The 21476-nt window shown below is 46.6% G+C and overlaps 3 protein-coding genes across 3 annotated transcripts; 2 read left to right on the top strand and 1 right to left on the bottom strand.

Annotated features, from left to right (window-relative positions):
• Positions 1 to 203: 203 nt before the first annotated feature.
• On the bottom strand, positions 204 to 2558 carry LOC125516825. The gene is made up of 5 exons (XM_048682126.1): positions 2271 to 2558; positions 1884 to 2172; positions 1023 to 1378; positions 334 to 684; positions 204 to 224 (listed from the first exon to the last, which is right to left on the bottom strand). The coding sequence occupies exons 1-5, from the start codon at positions 2556 to 2558 to the stop codon at positions 204 to 206; spliced, it is 1305 nt and encodes a 434-aa protein (XP_048538083.1).
• A 7966-nt stretch (positions 2559 to 10524) lies between these two features.
• On the top strand, positions 10525 to 11222 carry LOC125512215 (putative invertase inhibitor). Its single transcript, XM_048677306.1, has one exon. The coding sequence runs from the start codon at positions 10529 to 10531 to the stop codon at positions 11072 to 11074; it is 546 nt and encodes a 181-aa protein (XP_048533263.1). The 5' UTR covers positions 10525 to 10528; the 3' UTR covers positions 11075 to 11222.
• Positions 11223 to 17292: 6070 nt separating this feature from the next.
• On the top strand, positions 17293 to 17890 carry LOC125512216 (putative invertase inhibitor). Its single transcript, XM_048677307.1, has one exon. The coding sequence runs from the start codon at positions 17297 to 17299 to the stop codon at positions 17861 to 17863; it is 567 nt and encodes a 188-aa protein (XP_048533264.1). The 5' UTR covers positions 17293 to 17296; the 3' UTR covers positions 17864 to 17890.
• The last annotated feature ends 3586 nt before the right edge of the window (positions 17891 to 21476 follow it).

Here is a 21476-nt window from a genome sequence, read left to right on the forward strand (position 1 = left end):
TTGCTCAGACTATTCTTTTTAAGAGAGAAAGAACAAGATAACAGCACATAACTATCACTTAACATCAGAACAAGATAATAGTGCATGAATTTAACTTACCAAGCGTTTTCTTAACATACTCCCTCCTCAGATTCTGCGGGAGTGCAAGCATCATATGCATTTCTTCTGGAGCTTTGGCAAATATGCTGGCAGCATTCACGATTTCAATCCCAGTGAATCCAAGCCTTGATAATTCATTGATAGCTTTCTCTTTAAACTTCTGTCTAGGATCTTCCTCCATTGCTTTCTCTTGGCAATAGCTTCGCGTTCCATTGTTGCTGCCATTTGTCCAACATTCTGAGTGACACTCTTCAGCTGGCTGTTTACATCTCCAAACATGGTGAGAAAAGGATCCATTGATTCTGACCTACGAGACCCGTTACCTTTCTTTCTCTTCTTAGAGTTTGTAGAATCAGCGGTGACATGGCTGTCAACAGACCGTCTAGGTGTCTCTCTTGACGTTCTGTCATCTTCCTCTTCATCATTCATCTCATCCTCGATGACAATCTCATTCTGCAAATTTGTTATAGCTTCGCCAAAACCTTCCGCACCCTCCCCAGTAGCTATATCTTTGCTATAAATTGCAGCCAACTTATCAAAATAAGGGAACGGCACACCATACAAGCCCTTGGCCTCATTGTGAAGCTGCAAAATACAATAAGCACGGAAATCATATTTTTGGTTAACTCTACTACAACCATAATCAATAGATAAAATATTGTTCAAGAAGTTCCATACGTTCTCAGTTTTCTAGGTCATGCGGTGCGACAACTTACAAGGTAAAGAAAAATCATGTAGTGAACCAGAAAAAGCACTTTCTCCAATGTATATCTATGAAATAATGTGACTGGAAGGGAAAGGAGGTATCCAATAGGACCTCACTTCTAGTAGAAGTAGTAATACAAGAGATGTCAGCTGGATAATCCATATGGCCACAAGTAGAAAATGTAATGCAAAAGTAATAGGCATCTGGAGTTATATACCTTACAATGTTCCTCGTATGATTGCTTTTCACACTGGATCATTTTCCTATTCTCATCCCAAGAAAACCCACTTCTTTTAAGCATAACTTCAATTGCTCCATACTTGGTCCTAAAGTATCTCACCCTTGACTCAATGTGTGGGGCAGCACTAAGACCACAACCAGGTACCTTTTCAGCCAACCTACTTTCCAGCACTGAGTAATACCCATTCTTGAAACCATTATCACCTTTCCACCGTGGATCCAATGACAGATCATAGAGAGCATTGACTATCTCATCGTCCTCCATTGTTGTCCACTTTCTTTTGTTTTTTCCCCTGCCACATGCAACACTTGAGCTATCCATGTTGTCCATACCTACAAAATGCACAAGTTAAATTAGTTCATGAGATATTCAGATTTCTATAATTAAAACAAGCATATATGTACATCTGCAATCATCCACCGAAACACAAACCTTAGTGGCCTCTAGCTCTATAGCTATTATACATCCCTTGAGAAAGAGTATTCCGGAAATTAGTCCACTCATTAGATGTTGAGATATGAGTGATAAATTCAGGTTCATCGTTCTCTCCCTCCAAGATTTCCATGTTATCTTGCATCATCCCATCCTCACCAGCGAGTGGATCCTCAGCCATATTTTGTAAAATCAGATTGTGTAATAGAGCGCATGCCATTCTAATCCGGTAATGAGTTTTGATAGGAAAATATGATGGAGACCTCAAAATCGCCCACCGGCCCTTGATTCTTCCAAAGCATCTCTCAATAATATTTCTAGCTCTAGCGTGCAGCATATTATAATATTCCTCTGCGCTGCGTGGTGGGTTTTGTGCAGTCCAACCACCTAAGTGGTACCGTTGACCTCGATAAGGAGCTAAAAATCCATTTGCATTTGTGTAGCCAGCATCAACAAGGTAGTATTGTCCTTGAGGGACTCGAAACCCATCCAACCTCGAAATAGCATCTCTAAGAACACGACCATCATGTGCCGAACCCTCCCAGCCAGGTAATATATAAATAAACTGCATGTCGGGTGCACATACACCCAAAACATTTGTATCAATATCAGCCAACCTTGACCTATACCTCCCTCTTAGATTAGCTGGGACGGTAACCTTGATGTGTGTACCATCTAATGCGCCCAAACAATTCTACAACATGAACATCATGAGTGATATTAGTGTGTTATACTACTAATCAGATTATATCATCTGACCGACACTAAAATTTTCATGCAGAGATAATTTACCTTGAAATACTTCCAATTATTATCTGTGCAATCTTCGGGTATAGGCTCTGGTTTCTTAAGTAGTAGGTTGTGCAGCTTCAAAACAGCCAGCAAACATTTATTGAAATTTCTGCTTATCGTCTCACCACTTCGATAAAAGAACTTCTTGATTGTTCTATTTTTTAGATGGTGTGATATTATGTAGAGAAATGTAGCCACTATCTCTTCCAGCGATGTGTTCCTTGTGCCCTCTAGACCACCAGTAACTCTAACCATCTCACACAATTTGTGGAATGTCCTCCTGTCCATGCGAAGCTCCTGTATGCAAGCTACATCACTCTCGCCAATGAGTTGGTACAAATGTGCGGCTCTAAGTTCTCTATTTCTAATCCTCTTTTCTATCTTCCACAACCTCCTTTTATGTAACGCCCCAGATATACTTTCCATATTTGTATCCAACTCTTGCTGTTTCTGGCATTAAGTTATATTTATTTCTCGGGTTCGGGCTTTTGTCTCCGTGTGTTGTTTTCGTTTTCATGCATCTCATATCATGTCATCATGTGCATTGCATCCGCATACGTGTTCATCTCATGCATTCGAACATTTTCCCCGTTGTCCGTTTTGCATTCCGGCGCTTCGTTCTCCTCCGGTGGTCATTTCTAACTTTCTTTCGTGTGTGGGGATTAAACATTTCCGGATTGGACCGAGACTTGCCAAGCGGCCTTGGGTTACTACCGGTAGACCGCCTGTCAAGTTTCGTATCGTTTGGACTTCGTTTGATACTCCTACGGTTAACCGAGGGACCGAAAAGGCCGTGTGTGTGTTGCAGCCCAACACCCCCCAAATTTGGCCCAAAACCCACCAAACTCAGCTCCATGTCCTAGAGCGTTCGATCACGATCGCGTGGGCGAAAACCGCACCTCATTTGGACACCCCCCATTCCAAATCTCAGATTTCTCCCCGTCCTCCTCCAAAAAAAAAACTTCAAAACCTCCGCCGCCGACGGACGTGTCCGCCCCGGCCGGACAGCGTCCGCCGCCGCCGCCAACCCACTCGCGCGCCGCCACGTGGACCGAGGCCCACTTCGCCGCCGCCAACCGCCGCCGGCCCGGGAGGCCCAGGAGGGGCCCCCGAGGCCCATCGCCGCGCCTCGCCGCCCGGGTACAGGCGCCGCCCGAGGCCGCCCAGCTCCGCCGCCCGCCGTCCCGCCTTCGCCGTCCAGCTTCGCCGCCGGCGCCGACTCCGGCCGCCGTTGCCCGCTCCGCCCCGGTGCCGGCCGCCGGCCTCCTCGCGCCGCCCCACGCCGGCCAACTCCCCGGCAGAGGACGCCGGATCCGGCCACTCCGGCCTCCTCTCCCTCCACGCCGGCGACTCCTCCGGCGAGCTTCAAATCCGGCGGTGAACAGTGCCGCCACCACCTCGGTTCCCGTGCCCGATCTGGATCTCAGATCCGAAATTCTAGGGTTGACTTTTTCCCTCTCCCTCTAAAATTTTGTGCTATGTTTAACCAGTGATATCTCCGCATCCGTAACTCCAATTTGGACATATAATATATCAAAATCTTCGTCTCGACATGTACATCATTTCATTCCATTGCATAATTTGCATTTGAGTTCATCTTGATGCCCAAAATGCTGTTAGAAGGAGGCTTCGTGAGTTAAATTGCAGATCCGTTAGTTCATCATAGACTTTTGTCATTTTTGCCATGTTTAATTCGTGCATGATATGCCTGTGCCCCTTTGGGATGAATTGTTAAGCATTTTGTCTTCTTTCCAGAGGTGCCACCCATGCATTTTTAGGATGTGTGTGTTGTCTTGTGCGAGCTTGCGAAGAGAGGTACCTGAGATTGCTGATTTCAGGGACTTAGTGATTTTCACTAAGTCTGGGATATTTTAGTTCGTGATGCTATATGTCCAGCTTGTTTCCTAGTGATCCGTGCCTCTTTTGAGGATGATCAGTAAGGGAGTTTTGATATTTATGTTATGATCTATCCATCCATGTCTTTGTTTGCATATATGGAGTGCTCTAGGTTGACTCAATCGAGCTCAACTTTTGCTTCGTTGTTAATCTGGGCAGATCGTCAACTTGTTTGCGATTTTTCCGATGCTACCGTTAGTGTTCCATGCATGCTATGCCTTTTTTATTGCTATGTGTAGCTAGCATATTGTGTCTTCTTTCTGGATATATGCTTGGCTTGCCATGACTTGCACCGTAGTGAGTGCATCGAGCTCGTTTACATGCCTTCGTGAGTTATATTTCAGCATGTCTCAGTTTTCACTAAGTCTGAAAACTGATTGTGTTTTAGCTATGTTCGTGAGCTCGGTAGAGTATTTTGTGAACCCTTTTGACCCCAGGTCACTTTGGGTGTTTTGTTAAGCTTGTTGAGTAGCTCCATGCCATGTTCTTGCTTGTCACGGTCAGGTCATTTATCATGTTGTTTTGCTGCTCCAAAGAGAGCATCGTGATCTGAAATTTCAGGCTAGTGTTAATTTCACTAAGTCTGGAATCTGTTTTGCATTTGCGTTTTTGCCATGCTTGTTTGAACCTCTTAGTGGATGAATTTGCCTATGGCTCAGTGCTAGTGTTTTGCTAAGCATCTTCTGTGCATCCCTGCCATGTATTTTGTTTTCATGTTTGGTGGCTGTAGCATGTTCATTTCGTTGCATTTAGATGCCTACTTACTGTAAATCGCAGACCGGTGTCATATCTTAAAACGCTTGCCATTTCCAAACCGTAACTCCAATTCCAATGATCTTTATATCGTTTTCAAGCGATTTCATCCCCTATATCCAATGGCACCCTTGGAATTCCATGTTGAGGCCAGGTTCATGCATTTCCTGTCATATCTTGCATTTTGCATCCCGCATCGCATCCCGCATAGCATGTCATCTTTTCATCATATTGCTTGGTCTTGCACGTGGTTGATTGTATCCTTGTTGCTTGTTTGTCTTGTTGGGTAGAGCCGGGAGACGAGTTCGCTACCGAGGAGCCCATTGAGTTTGCTTGTGAGGATCCAGTCAACTTTGACAACTGTGCAGGCAAGATGATCATACCCTCGAAATCACTACTATCTTTGCTATGCTAGTTTGCTCGCTCTTTTGCTTTGCCACTGCTACGATGCCTACCTTTTGCTTGTCAGCCTCCCAATTGCCATGTCAAACCTCTAACCCACCATTGTCCTAGCAAACCGTTGATTGGCTATGTTACCGCTTTGCTCAGCCCCTCTTATAGCGTTGTTAGTTGCAGGTGAAGATTGGAGCCGTTCCTTGTTGGAACATTTATTTACTTGTTGGGATATCATTATATTGCTATGTTATCTTAATACATCTATATACTTGGTAAAGGGTGGAAGGCTCGGCCTCTCGCCTAGTGTTTTGTTCCACTCTTGCCGCCCTAGTTTCCGTCATATCGGTGTTATGTTCCCGGATTTTGCGTTCCTTACGCGGTTGGGTTATAATGGGAACCCCTTGATATTTCGCCTCGATTAAAGCTTTTCCAGCAATGCCCAACCTTGGTTTTACCATTTGCCGCCTACCCTTTTATTTCCCTTGGGTTCTGCAGACCCAAGGGTCATCGTATTTTAGCCCCCCCACGGGCCAGTGCTCCCTCTGAGTGTTGGTCCGAACTGAGCTGCCTGCGGGGCCACCTCGGGGAAACTTGAGGGTTGGTTTTACTCGTAGCTAGTCTCATCTGAGTGTGCCCTGAGAAAGAGATATGTGCAGCTCCTATCGGGATTTGTCGGCACATTCGGGCGGTGTTGCTGGACTTGTTTTAACCTGTCGAATTGTCTTGTTGTACCGGGTTACCGAGTCTAATCGGTGTGTCTCGGGTGGAGGTCTATTCCTTCGTTGACCGTGAGAGCTTGTCATGGGCTAAGTTGGGACTCCCCTGCAGGGATTGAACTTTCGAAAGTCGTGCCCGCGGTTATGGGCAGATGGGAATTTGTTAATGTCCGGTTGTAGATAACTTAAACCTTAATTATTTAAAACGAATCAACTGCGTGTGTTGCCGTGATGGCCTCTTCTCGGCAGAGTCCGGGAAGTGGACACGGTGTTGGAGTTATGCTTGCGCAGGTTATTCCTCTAGATTCTCGCTCGCGCCTTGCCTCCTCTTCTCGCTCTCTTTTGCGTATAAGTTAGCCACCACATATGCTAGTCGCTTGCTGCAGCTCCACATATACTTGCCTTATCCTTCCTATAAGCTTAAATAGTTTTGATCGCGAGGGTGCGAGATTGCTGAGTCCCTGTGGCTCACAGATACTATAATTCCAGATGCAGGTCCAGGTGATTCCGCTCCAGGTGACGAGTACGAGCTCAAGTGAGAGTTCGACGAGGACTCTCAGCGTTATTATGTTTCCTTTCCCGATGATCAGTAGTGGTGCCTAGTTGGGGTTATCGATTCAGGGCCTTGTCGCATGTTGGGTTCTTTTCCATTTTGGCGCCGTAGTCGGGCCATGAGTGTTTGTTTGATGGATGTTATTTATGTACTCTGATGTGACGTGGCGAGTGTAAGCCAACTATGTTATCTCCCCCTTTTATTATGTATTACATGGGATGTTGTAATGATTGCCTGACTTGCGACATTGCTTTCAATGCGGTTATGTCTCTAAGCCGTGCCTCGACACGTGGGAGCTATAGCCGCATCGAGGGCGTTACATTTTATAGACTAGTGCAAATAATAACCATATATAATAGTACATAAGCATGATGCTAATCGAAATATTCCTAAATGCTAAATTCCTTCGTCGAGATCTTGTGGTGGCCAAAGGAAGACGAGCCATAATGCTGAAAATAAAAATGCAGCACAAAATTATAAATATTGTGTATCTTGAAGTCATATGAGTATATATAAATATATATATGAGTATAGTACAATATATTCCTTAGCTCATGAAATTACTCTCAGCAAAACAAAGGGCACAAGAATTCTGAAGCGTCAAATTCTGCTTAAATAGCAAGCAACCTATATGAGTACAGTACAGTACATCATATTTTTTTCGATAATAAGGGGTCAAACCCCCGGCTCCAATCAATTAAGAAAGAAACCAAACGAGTACCAGAGTTTTAACAACCAGCCTCACCACAGGGCAAGTGCAAAGCTATAGAGATGAAAAGGAAAGACAGCTCCAAACATGTTTCTTTTGCAACCTAACAAACTAAAACAGGATACATCACACACTCTCACTGAGGCCACAACAGCGGTGCAGTACAGCATATGTGATCCACAAGAAACTGTAGAATCAAATTATTCTTTAAATAACAAGCAGCCTCTTCCCTATCAAGGGCATGCATGACTCATATTATTCATATTATCTCCTCCATAGCTATTCTCTTATAGTATCACCCTCGCAAAACAAAAGGGCACAAGAAAATCTAGGTAATGCAGTAAGCATCAGATTTACAGTGAGGTAGTACAGTACAATACAATGTGAGCAATCCATGCAATTCTCAAGCATAAAATTCTGATTGAACAACAAGCAGCCTATATAAGCACAGAACAATGCAGTGTGATCCAATACAACTACTTTATTTATCTATATCCAACAGAGAAAAGGATCTGACCACCTCATTTGTTGGGGACAACAAATCACAGTATGGCGAGGAAGCAAAAATTACTAATTCCACCAAAGAATCCCTCAAAATATTCCAGTCATGCGCACATTCATGAACAGTACCCAAATCTCAACTGGTTTACTAAGTCTGAAGCCCTAACCAGAGTACAGTTCAGCCAAAACGCTTGGATCTTCTAGTTCGGAGAAAGGAAACGATAGATCCGGGCACTAGAGCACGAGAAGAAGAGGAGGGGGGAAGAGGGGAGGTGGCGCACCGTGGTTCTTGTCGAAGATGCCGATCCAGGGAAGGTTCGCGTCGAGGAAAGAAAGGGGACCAGCTATTTGGGGCGGAGCTTGGAGAGGTCCGGCTTTGGATCTTGCGGCGGAGGAGTGAGAGGCCGGCGTTCCTACTCCGACGGCGAGGGGAGGTCGTGGCGGCGACGGGGAGAGCTCATGGTGGAGGCGAGGTCGGGACGAGCGGAGGAAGGGAAAGTGGATTTGATTACGGAGACGAGCATTTTCTGTTTTCACTCGGTGTGCCCTATTTTCGGTTTTCCGAAGCGACGTATCCGATTACACGGCAACGGAAACCGGCCCGGCCGAACCAAACGCCCGTAAAGTTTTCGAGAAGCGATGTAATCGGGAGGCGGTGCGAAATTGGCGAACCAAACGCGTCGTTGGTTCGGTACAGTTTCATGTTCGAGCGAACCAATCGTTCGGGACACCTCAGACCGACAAGCGCTTATATAGATGCGCATACACTCATCCTTATGAACGCATACACGCACACTTTTCCCACTGAATGCGTATCACTGGAAATTCTGAAATAAATCCAGGAATAAATGCGAGCACCAGGATTTGAACCCTGGTGAGCTGGGGATACCACAATCTCTTTAATCATCCAACCACATGTTGGTTTGTGGAAATTAAGTTTTCATATGTACAAATAATTATAGCTTATCAAAAATCTTTCCGCAAATATTGTACGTGTATCAGAGTCATTTGTGGAAGGGGACTGCTACGCGTCGGCCGACGGATCTTTTTAAAAAATCCGCCGCCTCGCGAGCCGTCTGATTTGATAAATCAAGCGGATGCACGTCTTTCTCTAATTTGCAACAGAGACCTTGTTGCAGAAACACTTGTAACACATATTATCTTGTGGAATTTTTTTGTAACATATGTTATGTTGTGGGATTTGTTTTTGTAACATAGCTTGTGTTGAGGAATTTTTTGTTGTCTTCATTTTTTTGCAACAAAGGTATTGTTTCAAAAAAAACTTTGCAACTGAGGTGATGTTGCAGATTTTTTGTCTTTGTCTTCACCTTTATATAGTGGTACGAAAAAAAGTTTTGCAACATGACTAATGTTGCAGAAATCTTCCTTGCAGCAAATTGATTGTTGCAAAAGAACACCATTATTGTTCGCCATGAGCTCATGTCGAGCGGTGGTGAGGGGGAGCGGCGCCGCCCATCCCTGCCATCGCGTCGCCGCCGACGTGCACCCACCGGACGGTGGTGAGGGAGGAGAGGCGTCGCCCGTCCCCCATCGCGCCCCCTCGACGAGCGACAGACCTTCGACCACTTGCTTCGTCATCATCCTCACCGGCTAGATGTATGCCATTGATAAGCACTTGTATACGGGGGAGAGAGATCAAAAAAGAGATAAGATGACGGAGAGAGACGAAGAGATAAGACGTGGGTGGTTACATGTCAAGCAAAGGGACTGGCAGATGGTCTGCAACATAGCATTTGTTGCGGTTTACTTTCTGAAACAGTTAAACAGTTGCAGGAATGAGAGTAGCAGTTCCATTAAGATAAGAACGAAAGAGAGATGTGGTGTGCAGGCCTAATCAAGATGCGTGACAAGTATAGGATGCGGCGGACACAAAGAAAAAAGATCTGTTGGTTGAACATCAGCTTTTCCCTCTTAGGAAGCAGTTTAGGAAAACAATTGGTAGTCAATGGTGTCGGCGTGATAAACGGAAGGAGTTTTTTTTTTTGAAGTTATAAACGGAAGGAGTTATCAAGACACATGCCATCAGAAAGGTGACCAGATCGTACGATCAGTGTGCATCTAATCGTATGGTCTTCGATTGATCTGATAGCAGCAAAGGATCAATAGTCTGATCCTAGACGTTTCCTATACTCCCTCCATTTCCTTATACAAGGCCATAAACTTATATTATAGGTATCAAGATAAAATTTAATGATTCATTTGCAAGTTAACTTTTTTTTTGTTAACCGGGACCATTAATACACCACAAGCATGCAACGAATGAATGGAAAGGAAGTGACTAAGTGTCATTATGACTACATGCATGTAAGTATTAAAAAGTTGCTAGTACGAGGAAACATTATTAATTTTTGTCTCGATTAATGTTGGTGGCCTTGTATTGATGCAAAATGTATTTTTGATAGTGGTCTTATATAAGGGAATGAAGGGAGTAATTAACTTGATCCAAGGGGTCCCTCAAAAAATAAAAAATAAAACTTGATCCAAGGGGCCATCCAGTGGTCTGAAGCGGGCAGTACCTTCTGACAGTTAATGCCGTAATCACTCAGCCCTATAGCGCACGCTGGTTAATGCGACATAATTAGCCGGACATCTAAGACGGACGCGCTTTCTGCGAACCTGGACGGATGGTGTGTTCATCGTCTCGTTCCATCAGGAGGGTTCCTTTCTGACTAAAATAAATACGGCAGCACAAAGGCGTACGGTCTTCAAAGCCATGGCGATGCAGCAGATCGCCCTCCTTCTCTTACTCCTCGCCGCCGCCCATGGCCTCTCCGTGGCCGTCAGCCCTACACCCATCATCAACACCACATGCGCTGCGCTCGCCCACAGCCCCAATGTCACAGTGCACGTCGACTACGAATTCTGCGTCCGCGCGCTTTCAGCCGACCCGGCGTCCTCGTCTGCCACGGACGCCCGCGGGCTAGCGGCGGCCGCGGCAAGCCTTACAGTCGCCAACCTAACGTCCACGGAGCACATCATCGCGGACCTCGTCCATAATCTGGGCCGTTGTCTTACTGACTACAGAGAGATTAACGGCATGGTGCGGCACGCGCTCGACGACATCCGAGGCGGGCGCGGCGCCGACGCTTCCGAGAAGCTTTTGCAAGTGGCAAAGGCAAACGCTCCTGCTTGGTACGACCTCATCTTGATAGAGGGAGACGCCAAGAGGAACCCCATAGATCAGGAGAACCATAACGCTGACTTCTTGTCCGTCATTGCCTCCGGAATTGCCGAGCTGATGCTGCATTCTCATGGATGATCACCAAAAGATCCGAGCTGAATACATGGCTCTTGTCTTCTTCCAGTTTTAATCATTTATATATCATATACAGTATGTGGGTTTGGGTTTTCTTATAAACATTTCTGTATCAGTCCAATGATCCAAATACAGCTTTATTGGTCAGAAATATGGGATCGCCTATTCAATAGTTGCTTCAAAAAAAATTGGTTTCGGTTGATTTAGTCCCAGACGATGGATTGAAATCCAACGGATGTGCTTCATCTTCCTCCTCCCGATCGCATTATTCCTCTTTTCCCCTGTGACATGCATCTATAATGGCGGGGGGCTGCCGTGTGCCTCGCTGCCCGCCCTCTAAAGTTGGTAGAGAAAACCTTTCCCTCGCACACTACTCCGGCACGCGTCCTCGAGCTTTGTTGTGGTGGGAGACGACGGTGATGGCTGGCGTGGGCTGGGAGGTTCGCTGGGCTGCCTCAGGCGTCTTCGGATCCGGCGCTCTCATTCCTGATCCGGTGGCCGTGTGGTACAATGACTCGGCTCGGTGTGGTCCAACAACCTCTCCCACCCCATTTGTGGCCTGATGCTCCCTCGTGGTGCGCGGATCCGACACTATAGGTGATCCCATATTTCTACGCCATATCTGGCAGGTTTTGCCCGAAGTAGTCGTGGGTTAGGGGGATTTGGGCCGGTTCGTCTTGCTGGCTGGCGTGGTATTGCCTCTGTTGGTCGGTGGTGTTCGCGAGTTGTGCTGCCTCTTTACTTGGCCATCCAACTGCAACGGGGGTGTCGTTGGGGCTGGCTGGTGCCGTGATTTTGCAGATGGCGACCATGGTGGCAATACGGTCCCTACGAGGGGGCATCGTGGCTAGGTGTTGAGTCTTCTCTGTATCGCCACCAGTGACGGAGGACGTTGTTTTCGTCTGTACTGGTGTGCCTCGTGGTTAGATAGCGGCCATGGATGCGGTCTTTTCTCCGATGCGAGGTGAGCCATGGCAGTGGTGGTGGTGGTTCTCCTTGCTGGTTGTGGGCTCATGCCATCATGCATCGGATCCTTGACAGATTGGCGTGTCTGGCATGGGTGGTCTTTGCGCGTGCTCGCTGCCAGACAACCCTTCGGATATATCGAACCCAGTTGGGGTTGCCGTCAATGGTGCCTTGCCTTTCGACTACGGCAGCGACCAGCACGTGCGGTGAGGGTGGTCCATGTGACGGGGCTCTATGGTGTGTCTCTGCATTGTGATGCCACTCGACTCCAGCCGGTGGCACACATGCATCGTGGTGTCGTCTCGGCCGTGCGCAAGCCTTCGATGACACCCACAACACATGTGGAGTCGGCACGTTGTGTGGTCTTGAATGTGCGTTGTCTTTCGATTACGTCGAGGGTGCAATCTCGATTATGGGTTTCGGTTGACCAAGGCCCTTCACTTACTCCGGCGATGCTTCGAGCTGGGTTACCCCTCCCGTTGTCAAGTCATGCGATCTCTACCCTATGATTGTCGTGCTTGGGTCATGATGAGCTTTCTTATCAATTGTCTCCGAGGTTCTCGGAGCGACTCCCTTTTCTCCCACTTGTGTGTGTGTGTGCGCGCGCGCGTGTGTGCGTGTGTGTGTGTGTGTGTGTGTGTGTGTTTTCGTGTGTTCTTTTCCTTGTTCTCTCATGTAGCCTGTGTAAACTCTGGTTCCCTTGAACCCATCTTGTAAAGGTTGTAAAGCCTCATAAGCAACTATGAATCAAAAAAATTCAGCTAGGACCCCTCGACCATTCAAAAAAAAATGCCAGAGCCGCCGCAGCCCTTGCCCCCCTTTGAAGCCCACCGTCTTCCAAATCAGGCAACCCCACCCCCCGACCCCCTCCTCATGCGCATGTACCTCTTGTAGCCGAACCGTCAAGTCTCTATCTAGGCATTCGCTAGAACTAGTAAGGATGCACGTGCACGCATGCTCAATCAACTTATGTGAGTTTAAGTGGAACACACACAAGTACAAAATTGAGTCTGTATGTTACGATAATATAACAATGCGCTTAACATGAGTAAAAAATTATATAATTGCACTCGAATTCTATAAACATGACATTTCAAAAGTAACATGGTATATTTCTCAACTCTCACATAAAATAATTATATAAAAATTCTTCAACCATCCACATTCTGTCTCATTATTTGTTGCATTCAAATACTGCTCTAATAAATTGAAGTCTATTCACTATACTTGCAGGCGACGTTTGACATGGTCCTCATAATTTTTTTTTGCAAGGTAATATGCGTCTCATTCGTATCATAAAGAACAAAGTATAAGTCACGTAAGGACCGCTATGACAAAACTGAAAAGATAGCAGAACATTTCTAAACTTGACGCCAATGTCCGTCACCACCATAGCAGCCACCGAAGAAAAAAATGACGGATCACCTCCTCACCCGAGCTCGACGCGACTCCATCACTGATATGCAGCTTTGCGGACCTTCGAGGTGGCTCACCAAAAGTGAAGCCATTGTCGTTGAACGAATCAGACTGGGGCAACACTCCAGACACGTCATCGAACTCCAGATCTAGCACCCCACCACAACTAAGACGCCGAAGAAGGAAACCATACCTGTCCTCCACGAACCACGAACCCAGCACATCTTCCGTCTTCCAGATGTCGTCGATGCAGACCACAATCTGCATCCTCTCCTGGACTACCTCCCAAGCTCCACGCCGATGCTGGAGCAAACGCCGTCGCAACGGCGGAGCCCGAGGACACAAGTCCGCCACAAGGATGCCGTCGCCGCCATGCCATCCTTACTTGAACAGACTGGTTTTCAAGTCCATACCCAACCATAAGACCGATGGCCTCGTCAAGGAAGGATCCAAAAAATATTTATTCAACGCCGTCATCGTTGCCGCCGAAGTCAAGACGATGAACAACCTAAAACCTAGACTACAAGGGAGTAAAAACGATCCTTGTAATTAAAAAGTGCTTTAATACAGTCCTCATGCATGCAAATACGGTGTGTGTACAACCCCCATGGTTGCAACAACGGCCCTAGCCATACGCCTCGCGCTCGTAGCACGTCAGCATTGATCCCACAGGTTGCATGGACTGAGTTAAGCGGCTGGCCCACGTCCATGTGGGACCCACGTGTTAGTGGGCGCGAGAAAATACGTTAAGAATTACTAGTAAGCATGCACGTACAACGCACGCATAAACGTCTGTCACATTATATTAAACATATGTAAGTAGTTCGCAACAAATGTTATATATGCTCATCTCAAAAACAAATAAATGAAAATATGGTTTGTTAATGAATAAGGATTATCTGAGATGATAAGTACAACAATTTTCAAAATATTCCTAGGATAACACCTTTAATTATTTGAAGTGCATTGTCTGATTGTTTACAAAAAAAAAAGAACTGAATTGAACAGTGGGCAAAAATGGATCTTCATCAATATTAAACATGGTGTTTGAGCCGGTCAAACAAAAAATTCAGAAACTAGGAGAACAACATCCATGATAAAAAACAGAAAATACATGGATACCTATGACGTGTGTGCTCTTCATATGAAGTCTCAGCAACTCCCAAATTCATTTAGTCGACTCTTATTCGGCTATTATGAGCATAGTTTAAATAACAATAGTGCATGAAAGAAACCGATACTGACAAGGAACTCCTTTCAGAAAATCAATTCTTAACTCGTGAGGACAACTGAATTCCCTTCAACTTGAGTGAGAAAAGGGGTTGCTTTGGTTTCCTGAAAATTATGAAACCAATGCAAAGTTAACAAAATATGCCTGAATAGAATTGAGAGTTGTGAAGTAAAATCAGAATACATCTCCACCAAGACATCTCTAATGGAAACACAATTTATTACATTGATCTCATATGCTTCTTTAATTATGGATGATCAACTTTAATCAAGATCTCTGTGATGAAAATAACAACCACTCTCACACCCACACTTAAATATTGTAAATATAGTATTGCAATCTCAAACACAATATTGCAGCAGCAATTTCGTTGACATAGCTGTACTATTGCTAGTTCGACGGAACAAAAGGATATACACCAGCGAGAAACATGTACCAAAGGAAAGTACCTTCTTTTTTTCGAGAACACCTCGAAAGGGGCAGGGGATTACTGCATTTCATTAAGAAGAAGAGAGTTGGTTCAGTTTATAAGGAAAACCGGACCCGAAAACCTAACATTGACGGCTAATCAGGGATAACCGAAAGAAACACACGCCGACCCAGGGCCGCGCTCCAGCCGAGCCGCCGGCTCCATCACCCAAGCAACCCATAGCCGACACCCAACAACCAAGACCAAAGCCGCCGCTCCGGCATCCACGCCGACCCCGAGGTCGCGCACCAGGCGAGCCGCCTGCTCTGTTGCCCGAGCAACCGGAGCCGACACCCTACAACCATCTCCGGAGCCGCCGCTCCGACGTATAGACAGAAACCTCACACGTCGACCCCGAGGCCGCGCACCAGGCGAGCCGTCAGCTTCGTCACCCGAGCAAGCGGAGCCGACACCCAACCACCGTATCCGGAGCCGCCGCTCTGACATCCACACCGACCCCGAGGCCGCGCACCAGGCGAGCCGTCAGCTTCGTCACCCGAGCAAGCGGAGCCGACACCCAACCACCGTATCCGGAGCCGCCGCTTCGACATCCACGCCGACCCCGAGGCCACGCACCAGGCGTGCCGTCAGCTTCGTCACCCGAGCAAGCGGAGCCGACACCCAACCACCGTATCCGAAGCCGCCGCTCCGACATCCACGCCGACCCCGAGGCCGCGCACCAGGCTGGCCAACGACACTGCCACCCACGTGACCAATGCCGGCACCCCTCCAAGACGACGAGATCCGGAGCCGCCGCTCCGACTTCCACGCCGGCCCCGAGGCCGCGCACCACCCGAGCCGATGACTCTCCCAAGCCAAGACCACTCCAGAACGATGCCTCCATGAAGGACCGCGACACTGGAGCGCCGCCATCATTCGCTCCAAGAACTGGAGCATACCTTGTTACTGTAGGTTAGAATTTGTGCAGCAAGGCTGGTGCTTCTTTTAGCACTGACCAACAATTTTTTATTAGAGATAGTAAGTCTCAATTGATAGGGTGTGGATGGTGTTTCAAACCCCAACCTCTAATACATGCAGCGCGAGGCGAACCATCAGGCCTAGCGCCTACAATTGTTTATTATAGATGTGCATGCTGTATTATATTGTATGATAAAGATGTTATTTTTTTTATAGGTTAGGGCATCTTTTAGACAGACTCGTAAATTTTTCGCAACCGTCCGGGCTTTAGAAGCCATCCAATGCCGATTAATATCGGTGCGTAGGATGATCCGGGTACAATTTCTCTCACATACCGAAGACAAAAGTAACGGAGATTTGCCGGAGTCCAGACCTGTTGGTGTACTGAGATTTGGGCCCAAACTTATGCACGGGCAAAAACTGCCGCCTTTTGGAGCTAAGTAAATGCTACAGCCTACAAGGGACCGGTGTGTGTGGAGATGGACTGCTCCTCCATCCCTACTCTTTTGAATAACAAAGCCAAAAGCCAATCAGTACTGTTCCCTCTTGTCACTGATTTTTGGGACCTTATGAAACAGTTCAAGGAGGTCACCATCAAAGCAGTTAGAAGAACCAGCAACAGAATGGCTCACGAATTGGCCGCGTTTGCCAGAATTCATGGAGATCACAAAGCCTTTGGAGATGTACCTTTAGCCCTAAGAGAAACCCTGAGGGATGACTGTAACACTTGGTCATTGGGAATTTAATTGAAGGCATGACCTTTTCTAAAAAAAAAAATTGATGGGTACGTTCATGCTTCGACCATCACAAAACTGTGTTTCCAAATACAGCAATATTTGCTTCCCTTGAAAGCACACTTTGAAACATGCGTGATAAGAGAAAATTAGATATAATCATAGAGAAATCATCGGGAGCACAGTTGGAAGCATCAGTGAGTATGGAAACCAAGAGTTTAGGAAGTAACTCTGACGCACCACCATCCAAGGGCTACAGTGGTCTGGCAGTTAAATGCCGTAATCACTCAGCCCTATCGCACGCGCTGGCTCTTTCTAATAAAAAACGTAAAAGTTAATGCGCCTTAATTAGCCGGACAGCTAAGACGGACGCGCCTTCTATGAACCTGGACGGATGGTGTGTTCGTCGTCTCGTTGACTTGTTCCATTGGTAGGGATACCTTCTGACTACCATAAATACGGTAGCACAAAGACGTACTGTCTTCATAGCGATGGCGACGCAGCAGATCGTCCTCCTCCTCTTACTCCTCGCGGCACCTCATGGCCTCGCCGTGGCCGTCAGCCCTACACCCATCATCAACACCACATGCGCTGCGCTCGCCCACAGCCCCAACTTCACATTGCACGTCGAGTACGAATTCTGCGTGCGCTCGCTTTCAGCCGACCCGGTGGCCTCTTCCGCCACGGACGCCCGCGGGCTAGCGGCGGCCGCGGCAAGCCTTACCGTTGCCAACATAACGTCCACGGAGCTCATCATTGCCGACCTCGTCAAAAATCTGGTCAGTTGTCTCTCCGACTACAAAGAGCTTAACGACATGGTGCGGCGCGGGCTCCACGACATCCGCGGCGGGCGCGCCGCCGATGCTTCCAAGAAGTTTTTAGATTCGGCAGAGTCTGACGTTCCGTCTTTGTGCGACCTCATCTTGATAGAGGGAGTCGCCAAGAGGAACCCCATAGATCAGGAGAACCAGAACGCCTACTTCTTGTCCGTCATGGCCTCCGATATTACTCAGCTGATGCTGGATTCTCATGCAGGATCACCAAAAGATCCTAGCTGAATACATGATGGCTCTTGTCTTCTTCCAGTTTTGTTTTATGTGACTTGCTCATATACTTGTTGGTAATAGAAGAAGATAATTTTGAAAAGAAAAAAAAAGCTAAAATGCGAAGGATCCGGATGCCGTCGGATATGAATTGCGCGCGGCCGAGCGGCTCGCGTTCCGCTTCCGCCGGACAAATTTTGTCACCACGGTCGTTTCTCCTCTTGTGCCTCTTATTTTAGGCAGTAAGAACGTCTACAACCGGACCATTTAAACCCGTCTCAAATATCCGGTCAATGTCTGGTCATGATTTTTTGACCTAGACTGGCCTCTCAAACAGTCCTCAAACGACCGTGGTGGCGCCCGGACACGCCCGCCACGTCAATCTGACTCCACCCCAAATTGCATCAAACCCCCCCTCCCCCCCCTCCTTCCTTCTCCGTTGCCGGATCCATTTGCTCTCTCCTATGTTCTTTCTCCTTTGCGTCGTCCGGCTCGCAGCTCCGCCGCCGCACCCACTCCCCAGCCGTTTCCAGGCTCTCCGCCGCCAGCACCGGAAAAGCGCTCCCGTCCTCGCCGCGGGGGACGTTGTCGTCGGCTCGGACGCCACCATGGTACATCCGGCAACTCTTCGGCTCCGCCTTGTGCTTGATGTGTTTGACACATGACCGACCAGAATTATTGTGATTTTGTTAGGTAAATGATGGATTCCGATGCTTCATCGGACGACGAGTATGGACCAACGGAGCTTGACCAAATGATTCAAAAAGAGTTCTTCGATTCGTTGGATTCGGACGAAGAAGTGGGCATGATCATGCTCATGAGCATGCAATAGGAAATGGACCGGCAAATGGAGCATATTCTCAACTTTAAGGGCTCAATAAAAGGGAGAAGAGTGATCAACCGGGACAGAGTGTCCGGAGCAAAGCTACTACACAATGACTACTTTGCTCTCACACTTGCTTTTCCGAATAATCCATGGTTTCGTCGCCGTTTCCACATGCGGAAACCATTGTTTTTGTGCATTGTGGAAGCACACCACGACTACTTCAAGCTGAGAAGGGATTGCTGCAGCCAACTCTCTTTCTCGGCCAAGCACAAGTGCACGGTTGCTCTGAGGATGCTTGCACTTGGTACTGCTGCAGACGCCGTTGGTGAGATGGTCTGGATGAGGGAGAGCCCGTGCCTCAAGACTACTGTCAAATTTGCTCGCGTCGTGGTTGAGGTGTTTGGACCGGAGTATCTCAGAGAACCAAATGCGCAGGACACGGAGAAGTTGTTGGTGATTGGAGAGGCAAGGAGGTTTTCATGAATGCTCGGATCAATTGATTGCATGCATTTGCAATGGAAAAACTGCCCCAAAGGTCAGCGGGGAATGTATCAAGATCACACCAGAGAGGCCACCATCATACTAGAAGCGGTGGCATCACATGACTTATGGATTTGGCATGCTTTCCTTGGAATACCCGGTTCTCACAACGACATCAACGTGCTTCAATGTCTCCGGTATTCAGGAGGCTTTGCAATGGGGAATCACCGCCGTGCAACTACACTGTCAACGGTCGGGACTACAACATGGGGTACTATCTTGCCGATGGTATCTATCCTCAGTGGGCGGTGTTTGTGAAGACCATATCTAAGCTGCGTGGCAATAAATAGAGCCACTTTACAACAATGCAGGAAGGGGCTAGGAAGAACGTGGAGAGGGCATTTGGTGTGCTTAAGACTCGTTGGAGAATTATGCGGAGCGCTACAATGATGTGGGAATCAGAAACTTTGTGGCAGCTGTTGACGTGTTGTGTTATTCTGCACAATATAATTGTCGACGATGAGGGTGATGGTGTAGCCCAAACCCATGATTTCGAAGCACCCAGAGAACAAGTTGAAATCCCAGAAGATCAAGATGCGGCTCAGCTTATGAACTTTCTGCAGATGCATTAGAATCTTTGAAATCAGCAGGTGCACATGTAGCTACTCAATGATCTTGTGAAGCACATGTGGAACAACAATGGCAACCAAGGAGACAGTGCTTGAGTTTGGCATTTCAAATAAATTTTATGTAAACACTATGTATGCTTGATACCAACATTTGTTACGACATTGTAATGCATGATCGACGTGCATGTATTTACATGGATTTGAGATATGTGGATGCACGAAAGAAAATATGAGGACTCGTCCGGATGTGCCCACGGACATGTCCGGACGCGTCCACGGATGTTTGAAGGATCGGATTTACCAAGTCCGGTTGTAGATACTTTAATGAATCATCAAAGGCTAGACCCAAACCCAGAGCCCAGGTTACACAAGCAACTCAAGGAACCACCTAGCCTACGCTATTGTTGTACTTCCTCCATTTCTTTTTACTCCGCATATAAGATTTGGTCAAAGTCAAACTACACAAAGTTTAAACAAATATACCCGGTAACTTATTTTGTGTAATACCATGGTAATATAAAAACTGCAGACTTGATAACCTATATAAAAACAACATGATAACTTTTGTCTTTGGAATTAATTTTGTTGAAAACATACACGATAACTTATATGTAAATAACATGGTAATATACACCACAGACACGATAACTTATACACAAATATTATGATAACTTTTGACCGGAGAAAAAAGGTTATTGAAAATATATGACATAGTAACTTATGTGTAGATAGTATGGTAATATACGTACCACAAAGCTGATAACCCATGTACAAACACTATTATAAATTTTGATCCAGAAGGAAAAATTGTTAAAAAAATATGTCCCCGATTAATTATGTGTAAATAGCGTGGTAGTATATGCATTGCAGACCTGATAATCTACGTACAAACAGAATGATAACTTTTTGACCCTAGAGGAAATTTCGTGGAAATAGAATGGTAATATCTGCACTGCAGAACTGATAACCTATGTATAAACACCATGGTAATTTTTGACCTGAAAAAAAGCTATTGAAAAACATTCTCCGGTAAGTTTTGTGCAAATATTATGACAATATACGAACCGTAAACATGATAACTTACGTATAAACACCATAGTAACATGGACCAGGAGAAAAATTATTGAAAAACATACTTCTGATAAATTATGTTGAAATGGCATGGTAATATACAAATCATAGACCTAATAACTTAATTACAAACAGCATGATAAATTTCGACCCGAGGAAAAAAATGTTGGGAAACGTTACATGGAAAACAAAAAATATTCTACGCACATGCAATGATCTATTCATGAAGATGCATAGCAATGAGAGGGGGAGAGTGTGTCTACATACCCTCGTAGACTATAAGCGGAAGCGTTTCATAACGCGGTTGATGTAGTCGAACTTTCTTCGCGCTCCAACTGATCTAGTACCGAACGCATGATACCTCCGCGTTCTGCATACGTTTAGCTCGGTGACGTCCTCGACCTTCTTGATCCAGCAAGACGGTGAGGTAGTAGATGAGTTCTGGCAGCATGGTGATGGTGATGGTAAAGTGATCTCCGCAGGGCTTTGCCCAAGCACTATGAAAATATGACCGCGATGTAAACGGTGGAGGGGGGCGCCGCACACAGGTAGGCAATTGTCTATTGTGTGCTAGGCGCCCCCTCCCACATATATATAGGTGGGATGGAGGGAGGAACAACCA

The sequence above is a fragment of the Triticum urartu genome, chromosome 6 (genome assembly GCF_003073215.2).
Source record: "Triticum urartu cultivar G1812 chromosome 6, Tu2.1, whole genome shotgun sequence".
Classification (NCBI taxonomy): domain Eukaryota; kingdom Viridiplantae; phylum Streptophyta; class Magnoliopsida; order Poales; family Poaceae; genus Triticum; species Triticum urartu.

What these genes read in the sequence shown, in the direction of transcription:
- LOC125516825 (XM_048682126.1), bottom strand. Translation starts at nt 2,558, where the DNA reads ATGGACAGGAGGACATTCCACAAATTGTGTGAGATGGTTAGAGTTACT. An exon ending in CATACGAGGAACATTGTAAG is followed by an intron (nt 685 to 1,022) that starts GTATATAACTCC and finishes TGTATTTTGCAG; the next exon opens with CTTCACAATGAGGCCAAGGG. An exon ending in TGAAGAGTGTCACTCAGAAT is followed by an intron (nt 225 to 333) that starts GTTGGACAAATG and finishes TGAATTATCAAG; the next exon opens with GCTTGGATTCACTGGGATTG.
- LOC125512215 (XM_048677306.1), top strand. Translation starts at nt 10,529, where the DNA reads ATGGCGATGCAGCAGATCGCCCTCCTTCTCTTACTCCTCGCCGCCGCC.
- LOC125512216 (XM_048677307.1), top strand. Translation starts at nt 17,297, where the DNA reads ATGGCGACGCAGCAGATCGTCCTCCTCCTCTTACTCCTCGCGGCACCT.